This window comes from Equus caballus, chromosome 12 (genome assembly GCF_041296265.1).
Source record: "Equus caballus isolate H_3958 breed thoroughbred chromosome 12, TB-T2T, whole genome shotgun sequence".
Classification (NCBI taxonomy): Eukaryota; Metazoa; Chordata; class Mammalia; order Perissodactyla; family Equidae; genus Equus; species Equus caballus.
The window spans coordinates 27,607,577-27,635,261 of record NC_091695.1 but is presented as its reverse complement, the minus strand read 5'-3'; the positions used below and the strand labels follow the sequence as shown (position 1 = coordinate 27,635,261).

Below are 27,685 nucleotides of genomic sequence, written 5' to 3'. Positions count from 1 at the left end.
AGAAGTTCAGCCTTCTGGAAAAAAAGCCTCAGAGGACATGCTGCCAATCTCTTAATATTACAGAGCCACCTCCCTAAACAGGACTCGAAGGGAGGGGCTCCAGCTCACACCCTGTTGCCAGAAGTTCTCACAGGTTGGTGCATGTGTTCTCTTAAAAACTTTGGCTCAGCAGTTTTTGGGGAAAACACATCAAAGTACACTCTTCAAGATCACTATACCCAGGCAGTATATTTCATCTTCTAGAAAAGTCTGCTATTCTTGTCTTTGCCTGGGGATCTCTGCAGAGACTGAATGAGAAGACAGCTTTGCAGGTGAGAACAAAGGAGAATCATTGCTTTGGGACCTCTCATCTCCTTTTGCTTCCCCGCTGAAGTGGAATGAGTCAAAATGCTACTGTTAGATGTGGATATGAATTGCTCAGCTCATTTGTGTCAAGAATTATGCTAGGGGAAAAGGAAACTCTTCTATTTGAGAAACCTGTGTTAGGCACCTACTGTGTATACAGCAATATTCTAGTTCTGCGAGGAATTCTTGACTGGATAAAGCCAGGCTTTTGACTGAATTGATAAATAAATATGGAGAGATTTGGGAGCTTGCCACTGGCAGAAGGGGAACAGAAGATGCAATAGCCTTTGGGAAGGAAAGTGCTTGCTCTGGTGATATTTATATAACACAATTTGTAGACTACGCAAGTATTGTCTTATTTAATGCTCTAGTAACATTCTAAGGTAGTCAATTTTTCTCTGGATACACGATGACCAGGGAAATTAAGTGCCCTGCTTAAAGTTTCAAAGAGACAAAGTGGATTTTAGTACAAAGACTACAATACAGATGAGATTGTTAATTTAAAACCATGAAAAGAAATGTAAGGGCCAGCTGGGTGGTGTAGTGGTTGAGTTTGTGTACTCTGCTTCCATGTCCCGGGGTTCACGGGTTCCGATCCTAAGCACAGACCTGGCACCACTCACAAAACCACACTGTGGCAGAGTCCCACATACAGTAGAGGAAGATTGGCACAGATGTTAGCTTGGTGACAATCTTCCTCACAAAAAAAAGGAAAAAGAAATGTAATTTTAAAAATCTCATCTGTACTACCATTTTCCACCTTTTTCGTGTTCAAGACACTCCCATATAGCAACATATATATCATAACTTTCACAGTAATGTGTTTTAGAGTAGTAAAATAATAAGTTCATTGCTTTTGTAAGTTATCTTTATAGAAAGACACTGGGATTGCATCCAGTACCTCCCAGTAAGTTAATTTTGCTTTAAAAAATTTTTCACAGAGCATTTTTCTTTTGAATTATGTCCTTTGAATTATGTTCTTTGGATAAATTCCAAGTACTGGAATGACTATGTCAATGGTTTCAAATTGCCCTTTAGAGGAATTTGCCCATTATCAATGCTGGCAACCCACCAAAATGTGCAAGCTCCCTTGGGTCTCCTCAGTTTTTGTCAACTGCATTTATTGAGCATCATGGTTGTGTTTCCTGTGTGTGTGTGTGTGTGTGTGTGTGTGTGCGCGCGCATGTGCAGAAGGTTGTCCGAAACGTACTTGGCAGTACATCAATATAAATCCCCAGTGATCTGGCATCAGACTCAGTTTTGCTGCTTATTTTCATGTAACTTTTTTGTGAGATACCTCTAGCTAAAATGTCAGATAAATCTTCAGAAATATTATACTGCTACTGTCTGAGATCTTTCAACACACAGCAGAGGTCCCTCTATTTTGGTCGGGGGCTTTTTTCAAAGAAGGCTCTGGTACAAATTCCCATGCACAGCACATAGCAAGCCTTCAATAGGTACCTGTTGAATGAACGAATGAGTCTATGCTGTTGGTAAGTGGATTGACTAAATAGATGGTTATGTTGATATAAATACTTCATACATTCAATCATTAAACAGAAATTTACTGAGTCCTTATTGGCTGTCAAAGAGTGTGGTAAACATTGATAATAAAAGAATAAATAACTTGAATCTCTGCCCAGAGGATTCACAATCTAGAGGCTAAAAAACTGTAATTCGCTGTAACAAGTTTTGTAACTGAAATATGTACATAATCCTAGGGGAGTGCAGAAAAGAGAGTGATTTGTTCTGCTTGGATTGAGGGAGTAGGAGAGTCTATAGGGGAAAAACTGACATTTAAGTAAGACTTTGACAGAGTAGTAAAAGTTAGATTTTGAAAGCTGTCTTGAAGTAGGGCATAGATAAAATGAAGACAGACCAGAGGTGTTAAATCAGATACTGAGTTAAAAAAATATGCTGGATGGACCTTGAGGATATTATGCTGAGTGAAATAAGTCAGAGGGAGAAAGTCAAATACCGTATGATCTCACTCATAAGTGGAAGATATAAACAAGGACAAACAAACACACAGCAATGGAGAATGGATTGGCGGTTACCTTGGGGGAAGGAGGAGGGGAGGGCAAAATGGGTAGGCTCACATGTGAGGGGATGGACTATAATTAGTTTTTGGTGATGAATATGATGTAATCTACACAGAATTCAAAATATATTATGATGTACATCCAAAAGCTGTATAATGTTATAATCCAACGTTACTGCAATTAAAAACAAATAAATAAAATTAAAGAAAAAAAATATTCTGTCTAGTATGGAAGAGGACAGCAGAGAAAACTAATAAACTGTACCTTGATTGTAAAACACAAAATTTGTTTTAAATTTTGAATCTTATACATCATGTTTGTTCAAATTGTGTATATAGGTATTTAGTATGGGGAATTACTATTTGGCTACTAGATTTTTGTTAAATTATGCTTGGCAGGCAAAAAGAAAAGTTGCAAAAGTCAGAGTGCTTTTCCACATTATTCAGCCATATGTACATTTTCAACAAATATTAATGCCTTTAAAAAAAATCTTCTCTTATCTGTGTTATGTTTATTCTGATTATACTATTGAATGTATTTTAAATCTAATAGAAATTGGAACTTGAAATAAAACCACAATGAGGTATCACCTCACACCTGCTAGAAAGGCTGTCATGAAGACAAGAGGTAACAAGTGTTGGTGAGAGTGTAGAGAAAAGGAAACTTTTATGCACTTTTGGGGGGATCGTAAATTGGTGTGGCCACTACGGAAAACAAATGGGGACTCCTCAAAAAATTAAAAACAGAACTACTATATGATCCAGCAATTCCACTTCTGGGTATCTATCTGAAGGAAATGAAATCACTATCTTGAAGAGATATCTGTGCTCCCGTGTTCTTTGCAGCATTATTCACAATAGCCAAGTTGTGGAAGCAAACTAAGAGTTCATAGACAGACGAATAGATATAGAAGTTGTGGTATATCTATACAATGTAGCATTATTCAGTCATGAGAAAAAAGGGAATCCTGCAATTTGTGACAACATCAATGGACCTTGAAGGCATTATGCTAAGTGAAATAAGTCAGACAGAGAAGGACAAATACTGTGTGATCTCACATACCTGTTCAATCTAAAAAGGCTGAACTCATGGAAACAGAGAGTAGAATGGTGGTTAACAGGGGCTTCGGGATGGAGGAAATGGAAAGATGTTGGTCAAATGGTACAAACTTCCAGTTACAAGATAAATAAATTCTGGGGACCTAATGTACAACATGGTCACTATAATGAAGAATACCGCATTATATACTTGAAGGCTACTAAGAGAGTAGATCTTAAATGTTCTCACAACAACAACAAAAGAGTGATTATGTGATGTGATAGAAGTGTTAAACAACCTTTCTGTGGCAATCATTTTGTAATATATATATGTATCAAATCATCATATTGTAAACCTTAGACTTACACAGTGTTATATGTTAATGATACCTCAACAAAGCTGGCAAAAAAGAAAAAAAAGATACAATCACACCTTAGTGTTTCTCAAGATTGTCCTCCCCTTACATCATGAAGGGAACTCAGGTTAAGTGAAGGGACTGTTTTTGTCCCCATATAACCGAACAGGTTAACAGGTCTTGGGTAAAGTTTACGTGGTCAGTCCCTCAGAGAAGTGCATCTATTGAAATACATTTTGGCCTCAACTTTCTGTCCTGCCTTGAGAATTAGTTCTCAAAATCTTCCAGCTTTACTGATTTGAAGAGTGTTGTTGAACATTTTACCTACTATATCAACAATTCCTGAATATGGTGGCATGAGAAAATCAGCTGGGGGACTGTTGGAGAGAAGGTGGAGCAAGTGGAGCTCTCATACACTGATTTGGGAGTGTAAAAGAGTGCAGCCACTTTGAGAAAACAGTTTGGCAGCTTCTTATGAAGTCAAACATATGCTTACTATATGACCGTGCAAATGCATTTCTACATACTTACCCAAGTGGAATAAGAGCATATTTTCAAAGATTTGTACGTGAATGTTCACAGAATCTTTATTCATAACCACAAAAATCTAGAAACAACCCAAATGTACTTCAACGGGTGACTGGATGAACAAACCCTGCTAGATCCAAGCAATGGAATAGTATTTAGCAATAAAAAGAAATGAACTGTTGATTATGCAAGAATTTGAACTAAGCTCAAGGCATTTTGCTAGCAAAAGAAGATAGTCTTAAAAAGTTACATACTAAATAATTTCTTTTATTTGACATTCTGTCAAGGGAAAAGCCATAGGCCAGAAATCAGATTAATGATTGCTATGGGCTGAGAGTAAGAGATGGAGATGGATTGTAAAGGGATGTAAGTAAACTTTTGGGGATATTCAGATTGTCTATATCATTATTATTGTGCTAGTCACACTAATATATATATATATATATTTCAAAACACATCAAAGTATCCACTTAAAATTGGTGAATTTTATTGTATGTAAATTATAACTCAAATAAGCTGAACAGCAATAATAAATGAGAGCTTTTTTAAGATACAGATTTCTAGATCTCATACTTCCTTAAGACCTTCTAAAAAATATATAGCAGGGGCAGGATTAAATAATTTAAAATTTTTCTTCAGATGGTTCTAGCATGTAGTCAAGTTTGGAAAATATTGTGCTACATCATTTATTTGTTCCCTGTATAAGGGCTCATAGCAAAATCTTTTTTCTTTTTGGGAGGAGCTCTAGAATCAAGAAAAGATATGCTTTATTTATGTTGTAATGATAGCAATAATTAAAATGGCTTACACATATTGAGTACTACTCTGTGCCAGGCACTCTGCTAAAGACTTAAAATTCATTATCTTATCTACCACGTGCCAGATTACATGAATTACCCCCAATAATCCTCACAACGATTTGTTGTGCAGAAGAAAAGTTACCCAATGGACTTTTTTGGATGAAAGTATGGGTTAACTGTTGCTTCTGCAAAAGATAATAATAAAAAGAGTAATAATAATATTAATAATTAACTGAGTGCTTACTATGTTCCAGGCACTGTCCCAAGCACCTTACATATATTGATTTATTTAAGTGTCAAGACTAATCTATGGCTCAGTTACTATAGTCATTGCCATTTACAGATGAGAAACCAAGGCACAGAGGAGTTAGGTAACTTGCTCAATGTCGTATAGCTTCTAAGTGGCAGTCAGCCTTGTCATGGATGGAAATTTAATCTCAAAGGGTACTCATGCATGCTTAGATTATATATACATGTTAATATCAGTCCATCTTTAATTATTTGAATTCTGAGTGGTATGAAAATTTAAGAGAGTTTTTTTAAAGTTTAAAAAATAATTTCAGAACGAAGCACTTGTGCTTTCTGCCAGTCTTATTCTTCCTTGAAGTTAGTGAGAAGTTTAGTGAATGGGGCACCAACGAAATGGCAGGGATGAAGGCTAGGCCGTTAGCTAGAACTGCTAATTGTGTCTGTTCTGTGTCTTTGTATGTCTTCCAGTACTTCTCATTCCTTGATGTTTCTTGATTATTTCTTTAGGTAAGGTAACTGCCAAGATGTTTCACTTACAAGGCCCACAAGTGCTGCAGATGCTTGAGAAATCCTTGAGGAAGAGCCTCCCTGAGTCCTTAAAGGTGAGAGTGGAACATTCTTAGGCAAAGAAAGGGCTAGCAACTGCCTATAAAAGAGGTGGCAAAGAGAATGAGCATTCGCTGAACACCTATTCTGTGCCAGGTGCTCATCTTGCATCTCATTTAGTTTACATCACTTTGCTGCAAGGCAGGTGCATTATATCGATGGAACCACAAATAAAATGGAGGTTCAGTTATACGACTTGACCAAGATCACACCAATAGTGAGTGGTAAGACTATGATTTGAACACTATGATCTTCACTGTGTGATGACCCAAAAACATTCTTTTGTTCCCTTCCAAGAATTATGTTATGCAACACTGGATGTTTTTCCAGAATTGCAAAGTTCACTGAAACTAACACATTAATGTTTAATTTTTCCTAAGCAGTCAAGCACCTGATGAAAGGTTAACTATTATGATTCTTCTTTGAAATTAATAATAGGTCAACTTCTATTTTGTCAAGCCCCAAAGGCATTTTGTTTAATTTGGGATGAGATAGAAATTATGTTTAAGAAGTGGACCAATGATCTTGTACCATAGAGAGAGGTTTTTTGCAATTACATTTGTTGCAAAGGGAGTAAAGTATTAGAAATAAAGAGTATCATTGCATTATGATAAAGGCATAGATTCACCAAGAAGACATAAGAAATGCTGAAATGTACACACCTAACAACAGAGGCTCAAAGTACTGAGGTAAAACTGATAGCACAGAAAGAAGAAATAGATAAACCCAAAGATATAAAGACTTCAACACTCCTATCTCAGTAATTTATAGAATAGGCAGAAAACTTATAAGTATATAGAAGAGCTGAACAATACTGTGAACCAACTTGAACTAATTGACATTTATAGAATACTTCCTTCAACGACAGCAGAATATATATTTTTTCAAGTGCACATGGAACATTTACCAAGATGTACCATATTTTTAAGAATTTTAAGAGAAGTGAAATCATACCAAATATGTTATCGAACAATATGGAATTAAAGTTAGACTGAAAGATATCTGGAAAATACCCAAAATTTTAGAAATTATACAACACACTTCTAAATAAACAATGCTTAAAATCACAATGAAAATGAGAAAATATTTTAGTGGAATGAAAATAAAAAGCACAACATATCAAAAGTTTTGGGATGCAACTAAAGCAGTGATAAGTGGCAAATATATACCATTAAGTGTATATAATAAAAAAGAATAAAGGTCTGAAATCAATGCTTAAGTTTCCACCTTAAAAACTAGAAAAAGAAGAGTAAATTAACCCCAAAGCAAACAGAATTAAGAAAATTATAAAAGATAAGAGCAGAAACCAATGAATTTTAGGGAAGGAAAACAATTAAGAAAATCAATGAATCTAAAAATCTGGTTCTTTGAAAAGATCGTAATGTTGATAAACTTCTAACCAAACTGACCAAGAAATAAAGAGAGAAGACACAAATTACCAACATCAGGAATGAAATAGAGGACATTACTACAAACCCAATAAACATTATTAGGATAATAAGGACATATGATTATCAACACTGTGCCCATAAATTTTAAAATTTATGTTCTGTAAAAAAGCGCAAATTACCAAAGGTCCCTTAAGAAGAAATATACAACCTAAATTGTCCTATATCTACTGGAGAAATTGACTTTGTAATTTAAAACTTTCCAACAAAGATAACTCCATGCCCAGATGGCTTCAATGGCAATTTTTACTATGCATATAAAGAAGAAATAATACCAATTCTATGCAGACTCTTGCAGAATAGAGTCCAAAATTCCCCTGATACAAAGCCAGAAATGGATATTATAAGAAGGCTACAAAACAATATCTCTGATGAACATAGAAGCAAAAACCCTCAACAAAATACTATCATGTCAAATTCATCAATATATTAAAAGGGTAATACATCATAATGAAGGGGAATTTATCTTGAGAATGCAAGGCACGTCCAATATTCAAAAATCAATCAATGTAATTCACCATATCAACAGACCAAAGAAGAAAAGCCATATGATCTTCTCTTAATATATGCAGAAAAAATATTTGACAAAATGTAATATTTCTCATAAAAGTAACACTCTCAGCAAACTAGGTATAGAAGAGGACATCTTCAACTTAATAAAAAGTGTACAGGAAAAATCTACAATTAACGTCATACTAAATAGTGAAAGACAGAATATTCCCCCTAAGCTTGTCAACAAGGCCAAGATATTCATTGTCACCACTCCTGTTCAATATAGTACTGGATATCCTAGCCAGTTCAATAAGGCAAGAATACAAATAAAAGGAATGTATAATGGAAAGACAGAAATAAAGTAGTGTCTATTCACAGATGGGATGATTGTCTAATGTAAAAAATCCTAGGGAATCTAAGGGGAAAAAAATCCTAGATATAATAACTAAGTTTATCAAAGTTGTAGGATTCAAGGTCAATATACAAAATAGAAAAATCAATTGTATTTCTATATACTAGCAATGAACAATTGGAATTAGAAATTAAAAATCAATACTGTTTACAATGGCACAAAAAGGAAAAATAAAACAGAAAACAACAATAAAAAAAACCTTAGGTATAAACTCTGTTTACAAAGCTTGCCTTTAAAATAAATGCCATTACTTTTGTTGATGAATCCCATATCTGGACTTCTTAGAGAAGCATGAGTGTGATGTATAATCTAATGTAGCTATTATACTTATCATACTGATAGGAAATCTGGAAGGAATGACATGATAGTCTACCTTTTCTTCCTTTTCCTGGTGCTCTGACACGTTGTATAAGGGATCATTTGTAGACTAAGCCACAGGCACTTAGTGTAACTCTGAGTCACTGACCCTTCTGATTGAGGTAGGGTAGGGCAACTGTCAAGGGAGACAGGGTCTGGGGTCAGACTGCTCTGACCCCACAAGTTCACTGTTTTCTGGATAACACTGAAAAATTAAACATCTCTGAATCTCAGTGTTATTGCATGTAGAATGAGTAAAACTGGAAAGTACATACTTCTGGTAGAAAGTCCTCAACCTTTAACAGGGTTATCATTACCCCACATAGTTATTAGGAGGATTAAATAAAATGATAATGATAAAATTAATAGCCAACATTTCTTGAACACTTACTAAATATCAGGAACTACACCATGTAGTTTACATGAACTCAAAAGTCTAACTTGAATCATAAAAATAGAGAGTCACGGGGCTGCCTGGTGGCATAGCGGTTAAGTTCACATACTCGCTTTGGCAGCCTGGGGTTTATGGATTCAGATCCTTGCTGCAGACCTACACACTGCTCATCAAGCCACACTGTGGGGGCGCCCCACATGCAAAATGGAGGGAGATTGGCATGGATGTCAGCTCAGGGACAATCTTCCTCAAGCAAAAAGAGGAAGATTGGCAAAAGATGGTAACTCAGGACCAATCTTCCTCACCAAAAAAAGAGACAGACAGAGAGAGAGAGAGAGTCACGACCTCCCATTTAATTCCTAGACTTGAGCCAGTTTACATAACCAGAACCCCTTGAATGAAGAGAAGGATGGTACACTTGAGGAAGGACTCACCACACTGCCAAAAATGTATCCTGTCAGTGGCTGGCCCGGTGGCATAGTGGTTAAGTTCGTGTACTCTGCTTCGGCAGCCTGGGGTTCACGAGCCCAGATCCCAGAAACGGACCTACACACTGCTCATCAAGCCACGTTGTGGTGGCTTTCCCGCATATAAAAAGTAGAAGAAGATTATCACAGGTGTTAGCTCAGGGACAATCTTCCTCAAGCAAAAAGAGGAAGATTGGCAACAGATCCCAGCTCAAGGCCAATCTTCACCAAAAGAACAAAAAGTATCCTGTTAATCTTTCTTCCAGTCTTTTCCAAAGGGACTTACCCCTTTTTACCAGGGTGACTATGCATTTGGGGAAAAGGAAATCATCAGACTTTCCTTTACTAGATGTGGATTAGTGCCTACCTGTTCTGCCCTTTAATTACCACCATAAAGAGTGACTCCAGATCAACTATGCTGAAACTAGAATCATCTATTTTGGTAGGCATCCACTAACAGTTGCCTGTATTAACACTTCAACTGGTCTTCAACTGGCAATCCTTGAATCCAATGAATTAACGACCTTTCCTTTTTTTAGGAGGGCACGGTAAGTAAGTCAGTTAGATACTCTGTGGACTGAGATATTTTTATCTTGAGTGGCTGCTGTGAAAAGTTTTCCAGGTTAAAATTTTGTTCTTCTATGTTCTATAGGGGGAATCTCTGGGGTTTGAATCGTTCTTCACTTCTTGTGTTAAGTGGATTCCAACTTTTTAGAGAAAACTCTTGGTACTACCCTGAGTCCAACTCTATTGTGAGGCAAAGTAACCTTCAATATTAGATCCTCATCTTTAATGAGTAGATGGTTCTCCTCTCCCCTCAGATGAATCTTTGATGACATAGTTCTTTGCATAGGTAGAAATCTAGACTATTTGTATAAATGGCTCTTGTTACAAAGGTATAACCTAAAAATCATTCCCATTCAATACTCACTAAAGTCTCAGGTGAGAGAAAGATTTGTGTATCATGGCCTGAAGGACTGCCCATCTATCTCTCTAAATAGCGGACACTGAATAGGTTTATCTCACATGTCAACTCTAATTCATTCAATTTGTAGTGGCTACCTGGGTCACTATGGTCTGGCTTAGTGGTGCTACCATGTGCATAGAAAAAATTTTTCCATGCAGATTATTTTTAATCTAGTGTATATGAATATCATTGGTTCCAAACCTCAATATTTAAAAAATTTAACCTTTTTCTTTTTCCTAAAACTGCATTTAATTTTTATATTGAGTCCCTGCTGATGGCAGAAAATTTAATAACTTCATAAAAACTCAGTAAAGTCAGTTTGTTTCTCTGTAAGTCTGACGTAAACATTTCATGGCAACTATAGGGAAGCACAGGGTGGCGTATAGTCCCTGGTCATTGAAGTATCCATCATTCCCTTGGTCTTTGGTCTTTAGTATCTTCTCATACCATGTGCTGAGGCATCATGTTTCCACTGCACTTAGGTCTCAAAGTATGCATTGCTGTTTTTTCTTTCCCCACAACCACAGGCCCCTTCCAATTTGGAGGATCTCTCTTTATCAGTCTCTTCAGTGTTCTTCTTGAGGGCACTGATGTTTGAACAGATGTTTGTGGGAAAGTTTAAACAGATTGCCCAATGTATGATATTCTCAGACTTTGGTCACCAAACTATTCTCTGTCTCGGACTTTAGTCACCAAACTATGCTCTGTCTCTACTTATTAAATAGGCAGAAGCTCATTTAACTTTTCCAAGAAGTAATTTGGAGATATGTGTAAGAAAAAAAAATCTTTAAAAGAAGTTGACATTTGACATAGAGATTCTCTTTCTAAAATTTGTAATAACAGACACATTTGCAAAGATTTACGTAAAATAAGTGTTCCTTGAAGAATAAACCTTTAAACTAAAAAGTTAGAGAAAACTGAAATGACCAGCAATGGAAAACAGGAAAAGCGAATTCCAAAACTTCCATGTAATGAATATTATGCAGTCATTAAAAATGATTATGTAGGTTTATTGACATGGAAATATGCCCATAGAGTAGTACATGTATGTGTGTGTGAGAGGGGATAGATGTTAAACTAATATATATTAGGCAATTTTATTGTTTAAAAATTGTGTGTATATGTAAATAAATGAAATAAATTGGAAAATTATAACCCTAAATTCTACAATGTAATCGTGGATGATTTCTGATTTATTCATTTCATTTATCTGTTTATTTAACTATTATCATATAATATTCTCATGGTTTGACCCCAAATCCATTTATATTTGGAATAATAAGATAGAACCCAAAGACTGCTTGAACTTGATGCCTTATCAGTTACTTACCCTGATTTCATAGAAATATGTCTTGTTCTGATGAAACCAGGCACTTTGCCATCCCTTCCTAATAAACTGACTTTCTCACTTTCTCTGGATGCTGCAGGTTTATGGGAGTGTCTTCCACATGAATCAGGGAAACCCATTCAAGCTCAAGGCCCTGGTGGACAAGTGGCCTGATTTTAATACAGTGGTTATCCGCCCTCAGGAGCAGGTAAGGTGCCAGACGAAGAATAAATATGCTTCTTTGTTCTTATTTTCTGTGTGCCTACCATGTACCCAGCAGTGTGGTAGACCCAGGGGATACAGAAATGAATCACAGTGATGGTGAACGGTCCCTGTCCTTAAGAAACTCTCAGCCTGGAGGAAAGTAAATAAGTTATAACATGGTATGAAAATTACAAAAGTATACGAGGACATACAAGATGCAGAAGTAACGCTGGGCAAGAGGTGATTAAATCTATAAATGTCAGGGGGTGCAGGGAGAGAATCAGATAGGCTTTCTGTTAGACATTTCACCAAAGCTGGATTTTGAAGATTAATAGGTTTTGACAGACTGACAAGAACACAGGATGCATTCTAAGCAAAGAAAACAGCACCTAAAAGTATGTGAAGGCAAATATGAAGAATGTCAGGAAAATATAAAGAACAAATTACAATGCCTGTATTTGGGAATATATTTTCAGTGCCAGACTTCTAAAATCACTCAAATTAAGTGGTTAATACATTTCAAATATAAGTACATTATACGCATATTGAAAAATATCACAGTAGAAATTCCCTCATGTAAAAATATGTAATCATATAGTATCATTTTGATGTAAATTATTTACAAATAAAATTTAAAAGTATAGTGGTTTTTTAAAAATACCAAACTAAACACAATACAAAAGTTAAGATAGATCAATTATTTAAATCTAAAAGTGGAATAATATTTGCTTTCTTTATGTGATTTAATAAAAACACAGATCGTCAGTGGCATTAACGCTAAGTGATGAATGCCTTCCTATGCAACACCCCAACTCTTTTACCCTTGAGTTGTTCTCTGGCTCCTTCCTTCATCTTCAGATAATCCCATCTGTTATTTGTTAACTTTGAGAAGATCTTTTTGAACAAATTTTGTGTGGCAATTTTGCTGGGAATGTGAATTTTTTTTAAACCACAGTTCATCGTGTTTTACATTTCAAAGACATCATGTGTCTTCGTTTTGCATAGCTTTATCGTAAGTGAAAATTCTGATACAAGGTTACCTGTGTCAGTTTCAATATTGTCTTATTCAGAATCCATTTGTTCTGAGACTCTTTGAAATAAAATAAGATTTACTCTTGCAATGAAATCCTGCTTTTGACAATAATACTTTCTTTCTTTCTCCTGAGGGTTACAGAATTACAGAAGAACGCTTTCTAAACTGGTGCACCTTTTGTTGATTTGAAATTGTAATGCAACATACAAACATCTAGTTCAGCAAGTTTTTCTTAATCACAAATTGAATAATTGATTAAATCCCTGAATTGTTCTCATGATGTAAATGATTCAGGAATAATGACAGTAGGCCAAGAAAAATATAAATATTTAAGTTTGTAAAATAGTACACTGTCATGAAATACTAAACACAAATATCCCAACCACTGCATATAATCAATCTGATTTATTCCATGTTGCCCAACCAAACAGGAGATGACAGATGACTTTGATCACTATACCAACACCTACCAAATCTATTCTAAGCATCCCAAGAACTGTCAAGAATTCCTTGGTACATCAGATGTCATCAATTGGAAACAACATTTGCAGATCCAAAGTAAGTAAGAGATCTGGAATGTGAGCCGGCAGCTGGAACTGCTCATGTTTTCACCAGCAGGATCACTTTTCATCCCAAGCACATTCCCTTACAATGTTTATTTCCTTTTACCAAACCTCAGACACTCAGCTTGATTCCTTGTTCATTCCTTGTATCAGCTGCCACTACCTCTTCAGTGGCGTAGAATTCAATCATTGTAAACTATAGGGTTGATATAAGGAACTGTTAGCTGAAGATTTCTGACATATTTTGCAGACATATTCAGGATCCCTTAAGATTAGGTGTGAGAGCAGAGCCCCCTCTCTTGCCTTCCATTCCTAGAATGAGAATGACAGCTCCTTGTGCCATAGAGCACCTCCCTGGTCGTGAGAATAACTACCGTGGTTACTCCCTCAGGTGGCACCCTTGCTCTGCCTGTTACTTGCTTTGTGATCTTGTACAAGTGATGTAACTTATCTATTATTCAATTTCCTCATATATTAAAAATGAGGATAATAAAAGTACTTACAACATGGAGTCAATGTAAGAATTAAATATAGTATTAGACTAATACCTGGGCATGTAATGTGTGCACATGCAAGGTTGGCTACTATTTTTTAAATATCACTTCTCTTTTGGTTTCACACTGATATAGTCAGGATTTCTAGTATTATCTCTGTTTTGCATAAGAGAAAACATGCTCAGAGAGTGACGTGGCCATGGTCACATGGTTATTGGTCACACCAGAAGCAACATTGCCTGACTTCAAATTCTGCCTACCTCCATTGGGAAGCTTATTGTAGCATCTAAATGGGCAATTACTTCTCTCCTAACTTTACCCTTCTCTAGGTTCACAGTCCAGCCTGAATGAGGTGATACAGAATCTTGGAAGCACTAAATTGGTCAAGGTCAAGCAAACACAACGCATTCTCTATGTGATGCCGGAGACAGCAAGGAAACTGCTCCCTTCCCTGCCAGAGACAAAGAATTTACCGCTTAAATCTATCAGCCCCAAGGCCATGTGAGTTTGAACAAAGGTGCTCTCCATGGCTCACAGCTTTCACTACTGATGTAGCTTCCCAACTTTTCTCTTTACATTCACTCTTGCCTCCCTAAAGTCCATTTCCAGGGTGATCCTTTTAGTATATAACATAAATCATGTCAAGTCACTCACTTAAAAGTCTTTCATGTTTCTCAGCTCATCTTGAATAAAATCCAAACTCCTTTATGGATGACCTTCAAGGTCCTATAAGACCTGGCACCCATCACGTCACCTCTTGGGCTTCATCTTGCCCCTCTTTCTTACTCCCACCAACAGCTCTGGCCTTTTTTCTGCAACTTGATCTCATACACTCACCCATTCCTTTGGGTCATTGCATTTGCTCTTTGTCTGTCTAAAATGACCTTCCCTCTGATCTTCACATATTTGTCCCTTCTTGTCAATCATATGCTTAAGTATCACTTCCTTAGAGAATTCTTCTCAAAGCATCTAAAACCACCCCCTCTTGTAATTCTTCATCAGAAAAACCAATTTTTATTTTCTTCGTTGCCCTTATTGTTATCTGAAATCAGCTTATTTGTATATTTATCAACCTGTTTGTTGTTTGATCCTCTCCTACAATATTTTAAACTCCACTAATGCAGGGATCCTCTTTATGCTGTTCACTCATAGATCCTCAATGGCCAGAACAAAACTCATAGTAAATGCTTGATAAATACACACTTAATGAATTTACTTCACAGAGCACAAGTTTTCCAACAGAGAGAATTTCAACAAATTATATCTTTTCCCCCATTGAGAGCCAATCTAATGTGAATAGAACTGAACACTGATAGTGGGGATTTGATCTAGAGATGCCCAAACCCACGGCCCACTGTGTGTTAATATGCCTGGAAAGCTTTATTCACATTGGATCACACTGCAACCAGAAAAGCACCTCCACATCTAGAATCTCATTTGACTCTGTGTCCATCTCATGAGATAGACAAGGTAGGAGATATTATCCACATGTTCCTGAAAGAAAACAGGCTCAGATGATGAAATAGCCTGTTCAGGTCACATAGATGGTTAAGGGCATAATTGGGGTTGAGTCTAGATCTTCTAGTTCCACATTGTGAGCTCTTTCCAGGACTCCTTCCAAAGCCCCTTTGCACCACTGCAGAAGCCTTCAGACTTCAGTGTTCTGTAACTTGGGTGCTGTTTACACTCCACGTCACTGCCCCCTGATGCCAACGTTCTAAAATTCCATGATTCAAAGCTCTGGCTTTACAACTTGCTAGCATGTGCTTTTAGGAACTCGTTTATTTTCTGTTTACCTATATTTTTATCTGTAAAATGGGGATGATTAAAATTCCTCCATCTTAAGTGGAGAGTTACCAACGTCAAGAAGAACAACACTTAATTTTTAGGTAATTCTTATTGTTTATGTGGCACAAGTCCTATGTACTTATCATGCAATAGCTCTTATAATATTCAATCTTTCTTTGACGGAGGTGCTACTAATATCCCATTTTATAAAGAAGAATTGGAGGCAGACATACATTATGTTGCTTGCTTAAGATCGCACAGCTAGTCAGATTTTGAATCCAGGCAGTCAGCCTGCAGACTCTATACCTTTACCTGGGCCCTTATTTGCATGATCTGAAGACAGATTTGGGAAAACAAATATAATATTGCACAGTGTGTGTGACATCATAGGCTATTCTTTTGCCTTGTAGTAACCAAGAGATGTTTAAACTCTCATCCCTGGACATTACCCACGCTGCCTTGGTGGATAAATTCTGGAATTTCGGTGGCAATGAGAGGAGCCAGAGATTCATCGAGCGCTGTATCCGGAACTTCCCCACCGTATGTCTGCTGGGGCCTGAGGGGACCCCTGTGTCCTGGTCTCTGGTGGACCAGACAGGAGAGATGCGGATGGGTGCCACTGTGCCTGAGTACCGGGGGCAGGGTCTCATCTCCCATATCATGCGTGTCCATACCCAGGTTCTAGACAAACTTGGCTTCCCTGTATATAACCATACAGACAGAGCCAACAAAATTATACGGAAAATGAGTCACAATATGCATAATATCTCCATGCCCTGTGACTGGAACCAGTGGAATTGTGTGCCTAATAAATTGTAACTAGCAGTAAAGCAGTGCATGTTATTTGGGTTCTGGGAAAGCAGTGTGAATGGTCAACAGAGCCACCACAATCTCTGCTCGCAAACCACTCATAGACTTCCCTTTGGGTCCAGCAGAACTGGCATGGCCAGACATTCCTGTAGTGAACTCTGGTCTTGTCCAGTTTCCTACACTTTTGGATCTCAGTGAGACTTTATTCAGCTGTATCTGCCCTAATGCTTTTCCTGGAATTCCTATCTCACACGTGGATTGTTGACAATAGACATATCTTGTCAGTTTTGCCAAGAGCTAGAGATACCTACTTATCTAGAGACAAAATGATATTATCTTATGAATAGTGTAATTTTCCCTCTCTTTTTCCATTATCCTCCCTTCACCCCCTCCCCAGATTTATTTAGGCATAATTGACAAATAAAGCTATAATTTACTTAAAGTGTACAACATGATGATTTGATATATGTGTACATTGTGAAAGTATCCCACAACCAAGTTAATTAATACATCACCTCACATACTTACTTTGTGTGTGTGTGTGAGAACGCTTAAGATCTACACTCTTAGGAAATTCCAGTGATAAATATTATTAACTATGGTCATCATACTATACATTACATCCTCAGCACTTACTCATCTTATAACTGAAAGTTTGTACCTTTTTACCAACCTCTCCCTATTTCCTCCACATCCCAACCCTGGAAACCACCATTCTACTCTGTGTTTCTATGAGTTCCACTTTTTTGTTTTTCTTAGAATCCACATATAAGTGATACTATGCAGTATTTGTGTTTCTTCATCTGACTTATTTCACTGGTTTACAATTTTCTTTTAATCCATATGACTAGTAAGGAAAATATCCATAATCAATAAAGAATAAATGCAACCCACTATTCTAGTAGTGTCATTTATTCTTCTTTCCAGCAGCATCATATTTATCCTTATTTAGAGTGTGTTCATGAAATGCAGAACAAAAGAATTTAAGTACTTTGTCATATCACAATAGCAGGACAATTTAACATCTTGATATCCAGAAACAACATACATGCAAAACTAAAATTGTAATAATTGTTAAAGGCTATATAGCAAAAATAGTTTAAATTTAAGGTTAATCAGGAAAAAATCTACAAACGTGTATCTAATTTGCGGAATTTTATCACATTACATTTATACATTCTGTAAACTAGATTAAAATGGTAAATACCAAATATGACTTGTTTTCTAAATTGGCAAGGTAAAAAACATTTGACATGTTATCAAATTGTTCCAAGTTGCAGTATGAGCATGAATTACTCGTATAAAGACAAGACTACTCTGGGTAGAGACGCTGACCATAATTCTTACCATTGTTCTCTGGATGAAATTTATCTTTCTGCGTCTGACTTCTTTGTCCCCCCTTTTAAATTTTTGTTTATTTTTATTGTGGCTAAAAACATAATATGAGATCTTATCAAATATTTAAGTGTCTCACATAGTATTATCTGTAAACACAATGTTGTACAGATCTCTATAATTTTTTCATCTTGCATAGCAGAAATTTTATACCCATTTAAAAGCAATTCATCATCTTTTCCTCTCCCTAGCTCCTGTTAACCCACATTCCACTTTCTGCTTCCATGAATATCATTTCTTCAGATACCTCATATAAGTGGAATCATGCAGTATTGGTCCTTCTGTGACTAGCTTATTTCACTTAACATAATGTCTTCAAGTTTCATTCATGTTGCCGCATATTGCAGAATTTCCTTCTTTTTTAAGGCTGCATAATATTCTATTGTTTGGATATACCACATTTTCTTTATCTGTTCATCTGTCAATGGGCATGTAGGTTTTTCCACATCTTGGACATTGTGACTATTTCTGCAATGAACTTGGGAGTGCAGATAGCTATTCAAGATTCTGATTTAAATTCCTTTGGTCATATACCCGGAAGTGAGACTGATGGATCATATAGTAGTTCTATTTTTAATTTTTTGAGGAACTGTCCTACTGTTTTTCATAGTGGCTGCACCATATTACATTTCTTCCAATAGTGAAAAAGGGTTATAATTTCTCTACATCCTTACCAACATTTTTTATTTTTTGTTTGGGGGGAATGCTAGAATTTGAGAATTTTTGCCTGCTCACTCTGCCTTAAGCCAGGGGAGGGAAGCTATTTCCAGTGAATGCTCACTAGTTCAAATCATGACCTTTGTTCTTAGTGGTCCCCAACCTGGGGCTCTTTCCTCTCAGCACTCAGACTCAGGCAGGACAAAAGAGAAGTCCCTCAGGCTGCTCCTGAAAAGTCAGATCATTGGGTGTATGGTCCAGTCCTCTCCTTCTCTCCCCAGGGACAATGTAGGAGTTGGGGGCTTCCTTCTAACCATGAAGTGCTGTGCTGGGGTGAAGGATTATGGTGAGAACGTGCCACGTATTTTCCTACTGGCTCTTATACAGCTGGTCTCATACTCGCCTGGTGTGCAGGAGTTTCTCAGCTGGTCTCTGGATTTCCCACAAGGGGAATTAAGCTGTGTGTTATTTTTGAGTTGGTATGTCTAGGGTTTGGGGAGTCTAGAGCATCTTACTGATTCTAACTGCTTTTAAGGTTTTCCTTTTATCCTTGGTTTTGAGAAATTTAATTAACATATTCTTGCATTTGTTTTACCTTGTGTTTATTATGCTTAGGGTTTGTTGAGATCCTTGGATCTGTAAGCTGATATTTTTAATCAAATTTGCAATTTTTTGGCCATTAAAAAATGTTTTGTGGGACTGGTCCCATTGCTGAGTGGTTAAAGTTCTGCGCACTCCACTTTGGAGGCCTGGGATTGTGGGTTCGGATCCTGGGTGTGGACCTAGTCTGCTTGTCAGCCATACTGTGGAGGGATCTCACATACAAAAAGTAGAGGAAGATTGGCACAGATGTTATCTCAGGGCTAATCTTCCTCAAGAAAAAAAAAAGAGATGGCTTGGCAACAGATTTTAGCTCAGGGTTAATTTTCCTCACCAAAAAAGAAAGTTTTGTTTCTATCTCTCTGTCTCTCCTCTCCTTCTAGGACTCCAATTATATATTTGACATAATTAGATATAGTTAGATAATTTGATATAATCTCACAAATCACTGGGAATCTATTCCTACTTTATTCAGAATTTTAGAATTTTAGAGCTGGAATTGGCTAACTTATGAGACATTCATGAACTCTCTTGGCCTAACATATTACTTTTAGCTCTCATAGTCCTTCATTATTTTTATTCAAAAAGTCACGTAGCATCATCCTGTTAGCTAGTCACCAATAACCTATTTAATTAGGAATATCTCCAACCTTACTTAAGTCCCACCATATAAGCTGATCTGGCTAGAATGACTAGCCTAATATACTCAGTTCTAATATCAACAGGTATAGGATGAATTTCTCATCAACCACCTAATCAAGCAGCCCTGACATTACCTGAAATTAGGTAATTTGGTGTTCTGGAAAAGACACCAGAGAAAGGCTGCCCTTGAGCCTTACCAGAAGTGACCTCATCAGGATAATTTTGTGTATGAGTATAGCTGCTAAACTGCAAGGAAATAGTCCTTGGATACACGTTTCTCTACTAAAATAATCCATCCTCAATAGAAGACAATTGAAAACTTACATCAGTTAGAAATCTTAAAATGAAATTCTCCAGGGAACCTCTTAAAGTGGACAATCCAGGGGCCAGCCTAGTGGTATAGTGATTAAGTTCACGTGCTCCACTTCCATGGCCCAGGGTAGATGGGTTTGGATCCCAGACACGGACCTACACACCACTCATCAAGCCATGCCATGAAGGCATCCCACATACAAAATAGAGGAAGATTGGCACGGATGTTAGCTCATGGGCGATCTTCCCCAAGCAAAAAAGGGGAAGATTGGCAGCAGATGTTAGCTCAGGGCCAACCTTCCTCACCAAAAAAATAAATAAATAAAAAAGTGGATAATCCATAGAAATTGATTGAAGACTCAAGATTTCCACAACATGAAGACATCCCATTGAAACAGATAGATTCTACCCAGAACAAGATGATTCAAAATGCATGGAAGCACTGATTGCCTCATTGTCTTTCACACACTTGCTTTTTATTCTTTTCTCATTTTTACTGGATGAACGTTATGCAATTTTGATTTTCCCTAGAATGTTATATTTACTAATGTTAATGACCTAGATAGGGTCAGCCTACAATTTAGATATTCCCAGCTATTGCTCGTAGAATCAGTTTAGAGAATTATGGGTTATGACAACAACTGGAAACACCCAATTAATGACCATACCTGTGATTAATGCCCAATTATAGATAAGTATCTAGGATAGAGTTGCCACAACTCTACTTATGTAAGTACAATTACTTAACCCAATCATATGAATCAGTTCAGTCTCAAAAGATATTTCCTTTTCTCAATTTTCCGTGTTTTCTTTTTAGAGATACTATAAGTCAAATAACAAAGAGATTAGACATTTGAAACCATGAATAATTCCTAAAAAAATAAAAAGAAGTTCAACAATTTAGGTGCAGAAAAAACTGAGGTTGGGATAATGGTATATTAGGCTAACTTTGTTGACAATGTGCCTTTTGTAAGCAACATATAAGTGAAGTAAATGCCCTTGTGCTGAAAGAGGAGGTACAAATATTCTTGAGATGTAACTGAGACTGTTTGTTATGTCAAAACCCAGAGAAAATAAACCTGCAGCTCCACTAAAGTTGATCACTCTCTTGGGGAGTGTCTGAATGTTTTGCCCTTGTGGGAATCTGGCTCTTCTGTGCCAATCAAGGATAAAGAGTCCTTGTCTCTGTGCTTCTCAGACCATTCCAGTGTTTGACTGTCTAACATCCTTAGTGGATTACTTCTCCTTACAAAGAATTTGAAGTGAAAAAGCCTTCCTGAGGGTACCCATTATAAATGATGGAATGGAGTCGACAATTGATGCTCTCACTGAAAGAAGATAAATATGTAGGATGGTCGTATTGAGTAATGGCATAGCTTTGATTTTGATTTTTATTTTTTTGCTAACCATTGTTAACCCTTTACACAGTTTGTAGATTAATATCAAGTAAGGTGGAACAATGCATATCTAAGTTAAGAAAAGATCATCTTGGTTCTGCTTCTACCCTGGACTTAAAAGCTGTAAAGAGCATGGCTTTCAACCTAATGATGAGAAAAAGCTAGATAAAACTATAAAATCATAAATTTATTGAAACTCATTAGGGATCTAAGGCCACAAGACAACCAAGTAGCCTGAATTCCAAGGAAGGACAGACCCTTCTGAGACAAGAAATGATACACAGACTATCTCACCTATGGCAGAGCACAGGAAGAACAAGGTGGCTTGCATATATGCAGGTAAGAAGCAGTCAGTTTAAATTTTATTAAATTGCTAAAGGTAGAATGTAAGCCAGTGTGACTATATAGAACCCTCGGGAGGCCCAGACACAAGAGGTCTATGTAATCACAGAGTCTTTTCCATGAGCCTTCCCCAGGTGCTAATATTAAACATTGGGGACAAGCAGAAGACCAGAAAGTTCCTCCGTTGGTTTTGCATGGACTGTCATTGTAGGAAAGGAATGAAACCCAATCCCTGTCTGGACTGTTTTCTCCTGTGGAGCAAAACCTGTAAGCTTCTGTGAGAGAGGCCACAAACTCTACCACTCCCAAGGAACAAGTAAGACCCATTGTTGTTGAGGAAGAGGAAAATAAATAGAAGGGTATATACCCTTGAAGAGGGACAGGAAATTGTCCTGAGCCCTGGATCCTATTCCAACACTAGTAAATTTATGCACCACTTTGGGGGCAGGGTGGTGGCAGAAAACACTCTTCTATGCAATACCTGCCATGGAGACAAGGCTGAGGTTGATTGCCATGGCAAGAGTGACAGGGACAGTGAGAAAGTCCCAGCTCTAAGGCATACAGGGCCTGCCTAAGACTGAGGCGAAACCAAGACAAGAGAGAATTTGTCCTGCTCCCACATCATCAGTATGAAAAAAATTGAATAACAAGCTTTTTCTTTCAGATACTGTGTGGCTTCTTCCTTCAACAAGTGTTCAAGAAATACGAATTTTGAAAACTCATTTTTCTCTTACTTTTATGGCTTAGAACTTCTTCTCTCCATCATACAATGGAAAATATTTTTGAATATTTTAAGGAAGTAAGCCTAGTCTGGTTTTCTCATTTCTTTTAACCTCTATTGAGACTTCTTATTCATCCAACAGAAAGATCTTTCTTCCACTCCAAATTCAGCTCTTGAGAAGATGGAGGTGATTCACTTCTATGTATTTTATGTGTTATCAAGGCCTATGTTGGCTTATTTGGCTGTCTGTCTATATTTTGATAACATTTTATCATGTACTAATTTTTGGGTAACAGGAGTTACACATAGAGGCAAGCTTCATCTGAAACTGTGATATAAGTATGTATACACAGATGTATGGGATAAACTAGTCAGAAAAGCCCAAAATGAGTTTTTGTGATTTAATTAATTTAGGGATTTAATGAGATATTTCAAGGTCGCAGGAAGGGACACACACTTACTCTGTAGAACAACATGGAAACTTTCAAAGAAACTTCTCTCTCCATCATGTCATGAATATGAGCCTTATGGAAAGGGACTGGACTTAGAACACTAGGAAAAGAATCATTTCCAATAAATATTGTATGTAAATTTGCATAGGTATACTGCATTGTATTAGTTAAATTATTTGTTTAATAAAACATTTACACACACTTACCATGTACCAGGAACTTGTCTAAGCAATTATTGTCTGAGCAATTATAACTAGGCATATCCAAATTAAGAAAAGCTACCCAATCCTATTTCTGCTTCTACCTAGGGGGAAGACATTGTTCCCACACTAATGATGAGAAAAGGCTGAATAAGCTATAATATCATACATTTTCTGGAACTCATTAGGGATCTGCAGGCACAGGACAACCCACTCACCTGAATTCTAATTAAGGACAGGCCATTCATGGGTAAGAAAGAACACACAGACCATGTCACCTGTGGCAGAGCACAGGAAGAACATGTAATTTTTCCTCAACACCCTACAAAGTAAGTACTGTTATTTACTCCTCTTTCTAGATACAGAAATAGGCATGGAAAGATGAAATAATTTGTCCAAGGTCACACAGTAGATAACGGGTGTGGTCAGGATCTCAACCCTCTTAGTTTGGCCCCATAGTCCTCCCTCTGAGCCACTAGACACTGCTACTTCTATCATCATTGCCAGCACCTCAACCCAACACCCAGAGGAAAACACTTAGAATAAAGACTGACACCAGCGCTCCTCAATCTTTTCCGTTGTACCTGACCCCAAAGTGTAGGAGAAGATTTATGTTCATTATCTCATGTAACACAGTAAGAATAAAAACTACAGAGTCAAGGAAAAGCAGGAAAAATCCTTGGTTACCTGGTATGACAACACTCTTTTTACAGCTGGGGAAACAACTCGAGAATTTAAAAGACTAGCTCAAGATAGAAGGACAGTAGAGACCCTTGAATCTTCTGAGTGAGAGATGAGAGAGTGAGTATGAGGGCTGAAGGTGATAGAGGACTAGGGGGCTTTTTCTGGGACTAGGGCACGGGAGGACCCTACTCTTTGTTGTACTCCGCCTCTGTGAGATATGGACCCTATTGGGGCTGAGGAGCCTGATAGTGATGCACGGTTTCATTGGCCTTTGACTTTGGATAAAGAGTAATGAATGATTTTAATGATCTCTATCCCAGGAGATAAGATTGAGAATTAATATTCTAGGAGGGACAAACTCCCAGAGAGGACAGAGGAAAAATATATGCAAACTTGTACCATGCTGGTCCGTGGACTGAAGGAGCATACAAGCTTTTTCAACTTTCTCTCTAGACACTAGGAACCCCTGTCCCTGTTCCTCTGATTAGAATGACTCTTCGTCCCTCCAAAATGAAACTATCCACTAACCTGGTAAACAAGGATAAGGGTGATGAGGACAAAGACCCAGACATGTCAAACTTCTCTCCTTGGTTGTTTCACACAGTGGAATTGGGAATATCTTTTCTATGAACCTCCTTTCTTTTCTAAGCATGGCAGAACAAATGTTAATGTGGGGGTAGTGGGCACTTTGGAGTGAAAAGATCCTGGGTTTAAATTCTATCTAATTCAACCACACTGTGCCTTAGGTTCCTTCTCTATAAAAGTGAGACCAAGAAGTGCCCACATTGAATAATTGTTGGGATGTTTAACTGCAGCCTCAGAATCGTCAAGGGAGAGGGTACAGCTTATCCTGAGAAGGGAGGATCCTAACACTGTTAGTTACTCCACGCCAGTAATTTTCCACTGTATATGTGTAAGAAGAGAGATCAGATTCTGCAAATCAGACCTCATTCATATCTTTCCTACCATCTTGCACCTATTGTAGATACACATACTTGAGAATGGAAAAGGGAGGAAGAAGGTATTACCTACACAACGTGACTTTCCTTCCAGTGTCTGGCCCATTACTAGCACACAGGTTTAGTTTTCAGAGTAATGGCAGGACCTGTGGGGGCAGAGAGCATCCTGGTGTTCCAATATCACTGACGAACATAGATGCAAAAATCCTCAACAAAGTATTGGCAACCTGAATATGGCAATATATCAAAAAGATCATACATCATGTTCAAGTGGGATTTATACCAGGGACACAGGCGTGGTTCAACATCTGCAAATCAATCAATGTGGTACACCAAATTAACAAAATGAGGAATAAAAACCGCATGATCATCTCAATAGATGCAGAGAAAGCATTTGATAAGATCCAACAGCCATTTATGATAAAAACTTAACAAAATGAGGATAGAAGGAAATTACCTCAATATAATAAAGGCCATATATGACAAACCCACAGCCGACATCATACTCAATGGGGAAAAACTGAATGTCATCCCTCTGAGAACAAGAACAAGATAAGGATGCCCACTATCACCCAGTTATTCAACAGAGTACTGGAGGTTTTGGCCAGAGCAATTAGGCAAGAGAAAGGAATAAAAGGAATCCAAATACAGAGTGAAGAAGTAAACTTCCCACTGTTTGCAGACGACATGATCTTATATATAGAAAACCTTAAAGAATCCATCAGAAAACTATTAGAAATAATTAACAACTACAGTGAAGTTCCAGGGTACAAAATCAACTTAGAAAAATCAGGTGCATTTTTGTACTCTAATAACGAACTTACAGAAAAAGAACTCAAGAATACAATTCCATTTACAATCACAACAAAAAGAAAAAAGTACCTAAGAATAAATTTAACTAAGGAGGTGAAGGACTTATAAAATGAAAACTATAGGACATTATTGAAAGAAATAGATAGTAACATAAAGACACGGAAAGAGTTCGACGCACATGGATTGGAAGAATAAACATAGTTAAAATGCCCATGCTACCCAAAGCAATCTACAGATTCAATGCAATCCCAATCAGAATCCCAATGACATTCTTCATGGAAATAGATCAAAGAATCCTAAAATTCATATGGGGCAACGAAATACCCCAAATTGCTAAAGCAATACTGAGAAAAAAAACAAAAACGAAAAACAAAGCTGGAGGCATTACAGTCCCTAACTTCAAAATGTACTACAAAGCCATAGTGATCAAAACTGCATGGTTCTGGTACAAAAACAGACACACAGATCAATGGAACAGACCTGAAAGCTCAGAAGTAAAACCGCTCATATATGGACAGCTAATCTTCAACAAAGGTGCCAAGAACATACAATGGAAAAAAGACAGGCTCTTCAATAAATGGTTTTGGGAAAACTGGACAGCCACATGTAAAAGAATGAAAGTAGACCATTATCGCACTCCGTACACAAAAAATTGACTCAAAATGGATCAAAGACTTGAAGACAAGTCCTGAAATCACAAAACTCCTGGAAGATAATATAGGTAATATGCTCTTTGACATCGAACTTAAAAGGATCTTTTCAAATACCATGTCTTCTCAGACAACGGAAACAAAAGAGAAAATAAACAAGTGGGAGTTGATCAGACTAAAGAGCTTCTTCAAGGCAAAGGAAACTAGGATCAAAACAAGAAGACAATCTACCAATTTGGAAAAAATATTTGCAAATCATATATCCAAAAAGGGGTTAATCTCCTTAATATATAAGGAGCCCACACAACTGAACAACAAAAAAACAAACAACCCAATCAAAAACGGGCAGAGGAGATGAACAGATATTTTTCCAAAGAAGATATACAGATGGTCAATAAACACATGAAAAGATGTTCAACATCACTAGTCATCAGGGAAATGCAAATCAAAACTACACTAAGATACCACCTTAAACCTGTTAAATTGGCCATAATGACTAAGACTAAAAATAACAAATGTTGGAGAGGGTGTAGAGAAAAGGGAACTCTCATACACTGCTGGTGGGAGTGCAAACTGGTGCAGCCACTATGGAAAACAGTATGGAGATTCCTCAAAAGACTAAAAATAGTACTACCATATGACCCAGCTATCCCACTACTGGGTATCTACCCAAACAACTTGAACAGCAGCAGTCCAAAGTAACATATGCACCCCTATGTTCATTGCAGCACTATTCACAGTAGCCAAGGCATGGAAACAATCCTAGTGTCCATCGACTGATGAGTGGATAATGAAGGTGGTATACTACTTAACCAGAAAAAAGAAAATATCATCCCATTTGCAACAACATGAATGAGCCTGCAGGGAATTATGCTAAGTGAAATAAGCCAGACTGAGAAAGACAAGCACCATGATTCCAGTCATATGTGGAATATAAACACACACATGGACAAAGGAAATGGGTCAGTGGTTACCAGGGGAAGAGGGGTGGGGAGTGGATACGGGGGGTGAAGGGGAGCACTTGTGTGGTGACAAACAAGAAATAATGTACAACTGAAATTTCACAATGATGTGAACTATTATGAACTCAAATTTTTTTTAAAAACGCAACCCGGTGTTTTGGAAAGAGAAGTTCAGGTGGC

At 37.3% G+C, this 27,685-nt stretch overlaps 1 protein-coding gene across 2 annotated transcripts; it reads left to right on the top strand.

Moving 5' to 3' along the window:
* The first annotated feature begins 30 nt into the window (after window positions 1–30).
* On the top strand, window positions 31–17,613 carry LOC100068389 (glycine N-phenylacetyltransferase). Of its 2 annotated transcripts, none has more exons than XM_001498240.4 (6): window positions 31–311; window positions 5,865–5,959; window positions 11,928–12,035; window positions 13,496–13,622; window positions 14,451–14,622; window positions 16,320–17,613. In XM_001498240.4, exons 2-6 carry the CDS (start codon window positions 5,882–5,884, stop codon window positions 16,726–16,728), a joined length of 894 nt encoding a protein of 297 aa, XP_001498290.2. In that variant the 5' UTR covers window positions 31–311; window positions 5,865–5,881; the 3' UTR covers window positions 16,729–17,613. The 2 variants fall into 2 exon arrangements, with proteins under 2 accessions (XP_001498290.2, XP_070084837.1); XM_070228736.1 differs by lacking the exon at window positions 31–311 and adding an exon at window positions 1,561–1,838.
* The last annotated feature ends 10,072 nt before the right edge of the window (window positions 17,614–27,685 follow it).

Bases quoted from the DNA above. Each gene is read 5' to 3' on its own strand.
- LOC100068389 (XM_001498240.4), top strand. From the start codon at position 5,882: ATGTTTCACTTACAAGGCCCACAAGTGCTGCAGATGCTTGAGAAATCC. The intron at 5,960-11,927 runs GTGAGAGTGGAA...TGGATGCTGCAG, and splicing joins GCCTCCCTGAGTCCTTAAAG to GTTTATGGGAGTGTCTTCCA. The intron at 12,036-13,495 runs GTAAGGTGCCAG...CCAACCAAACAG, and splicing joins TTATCCGCCCTCAGGAGCAG to GAGATGACAGATGACTTTGA.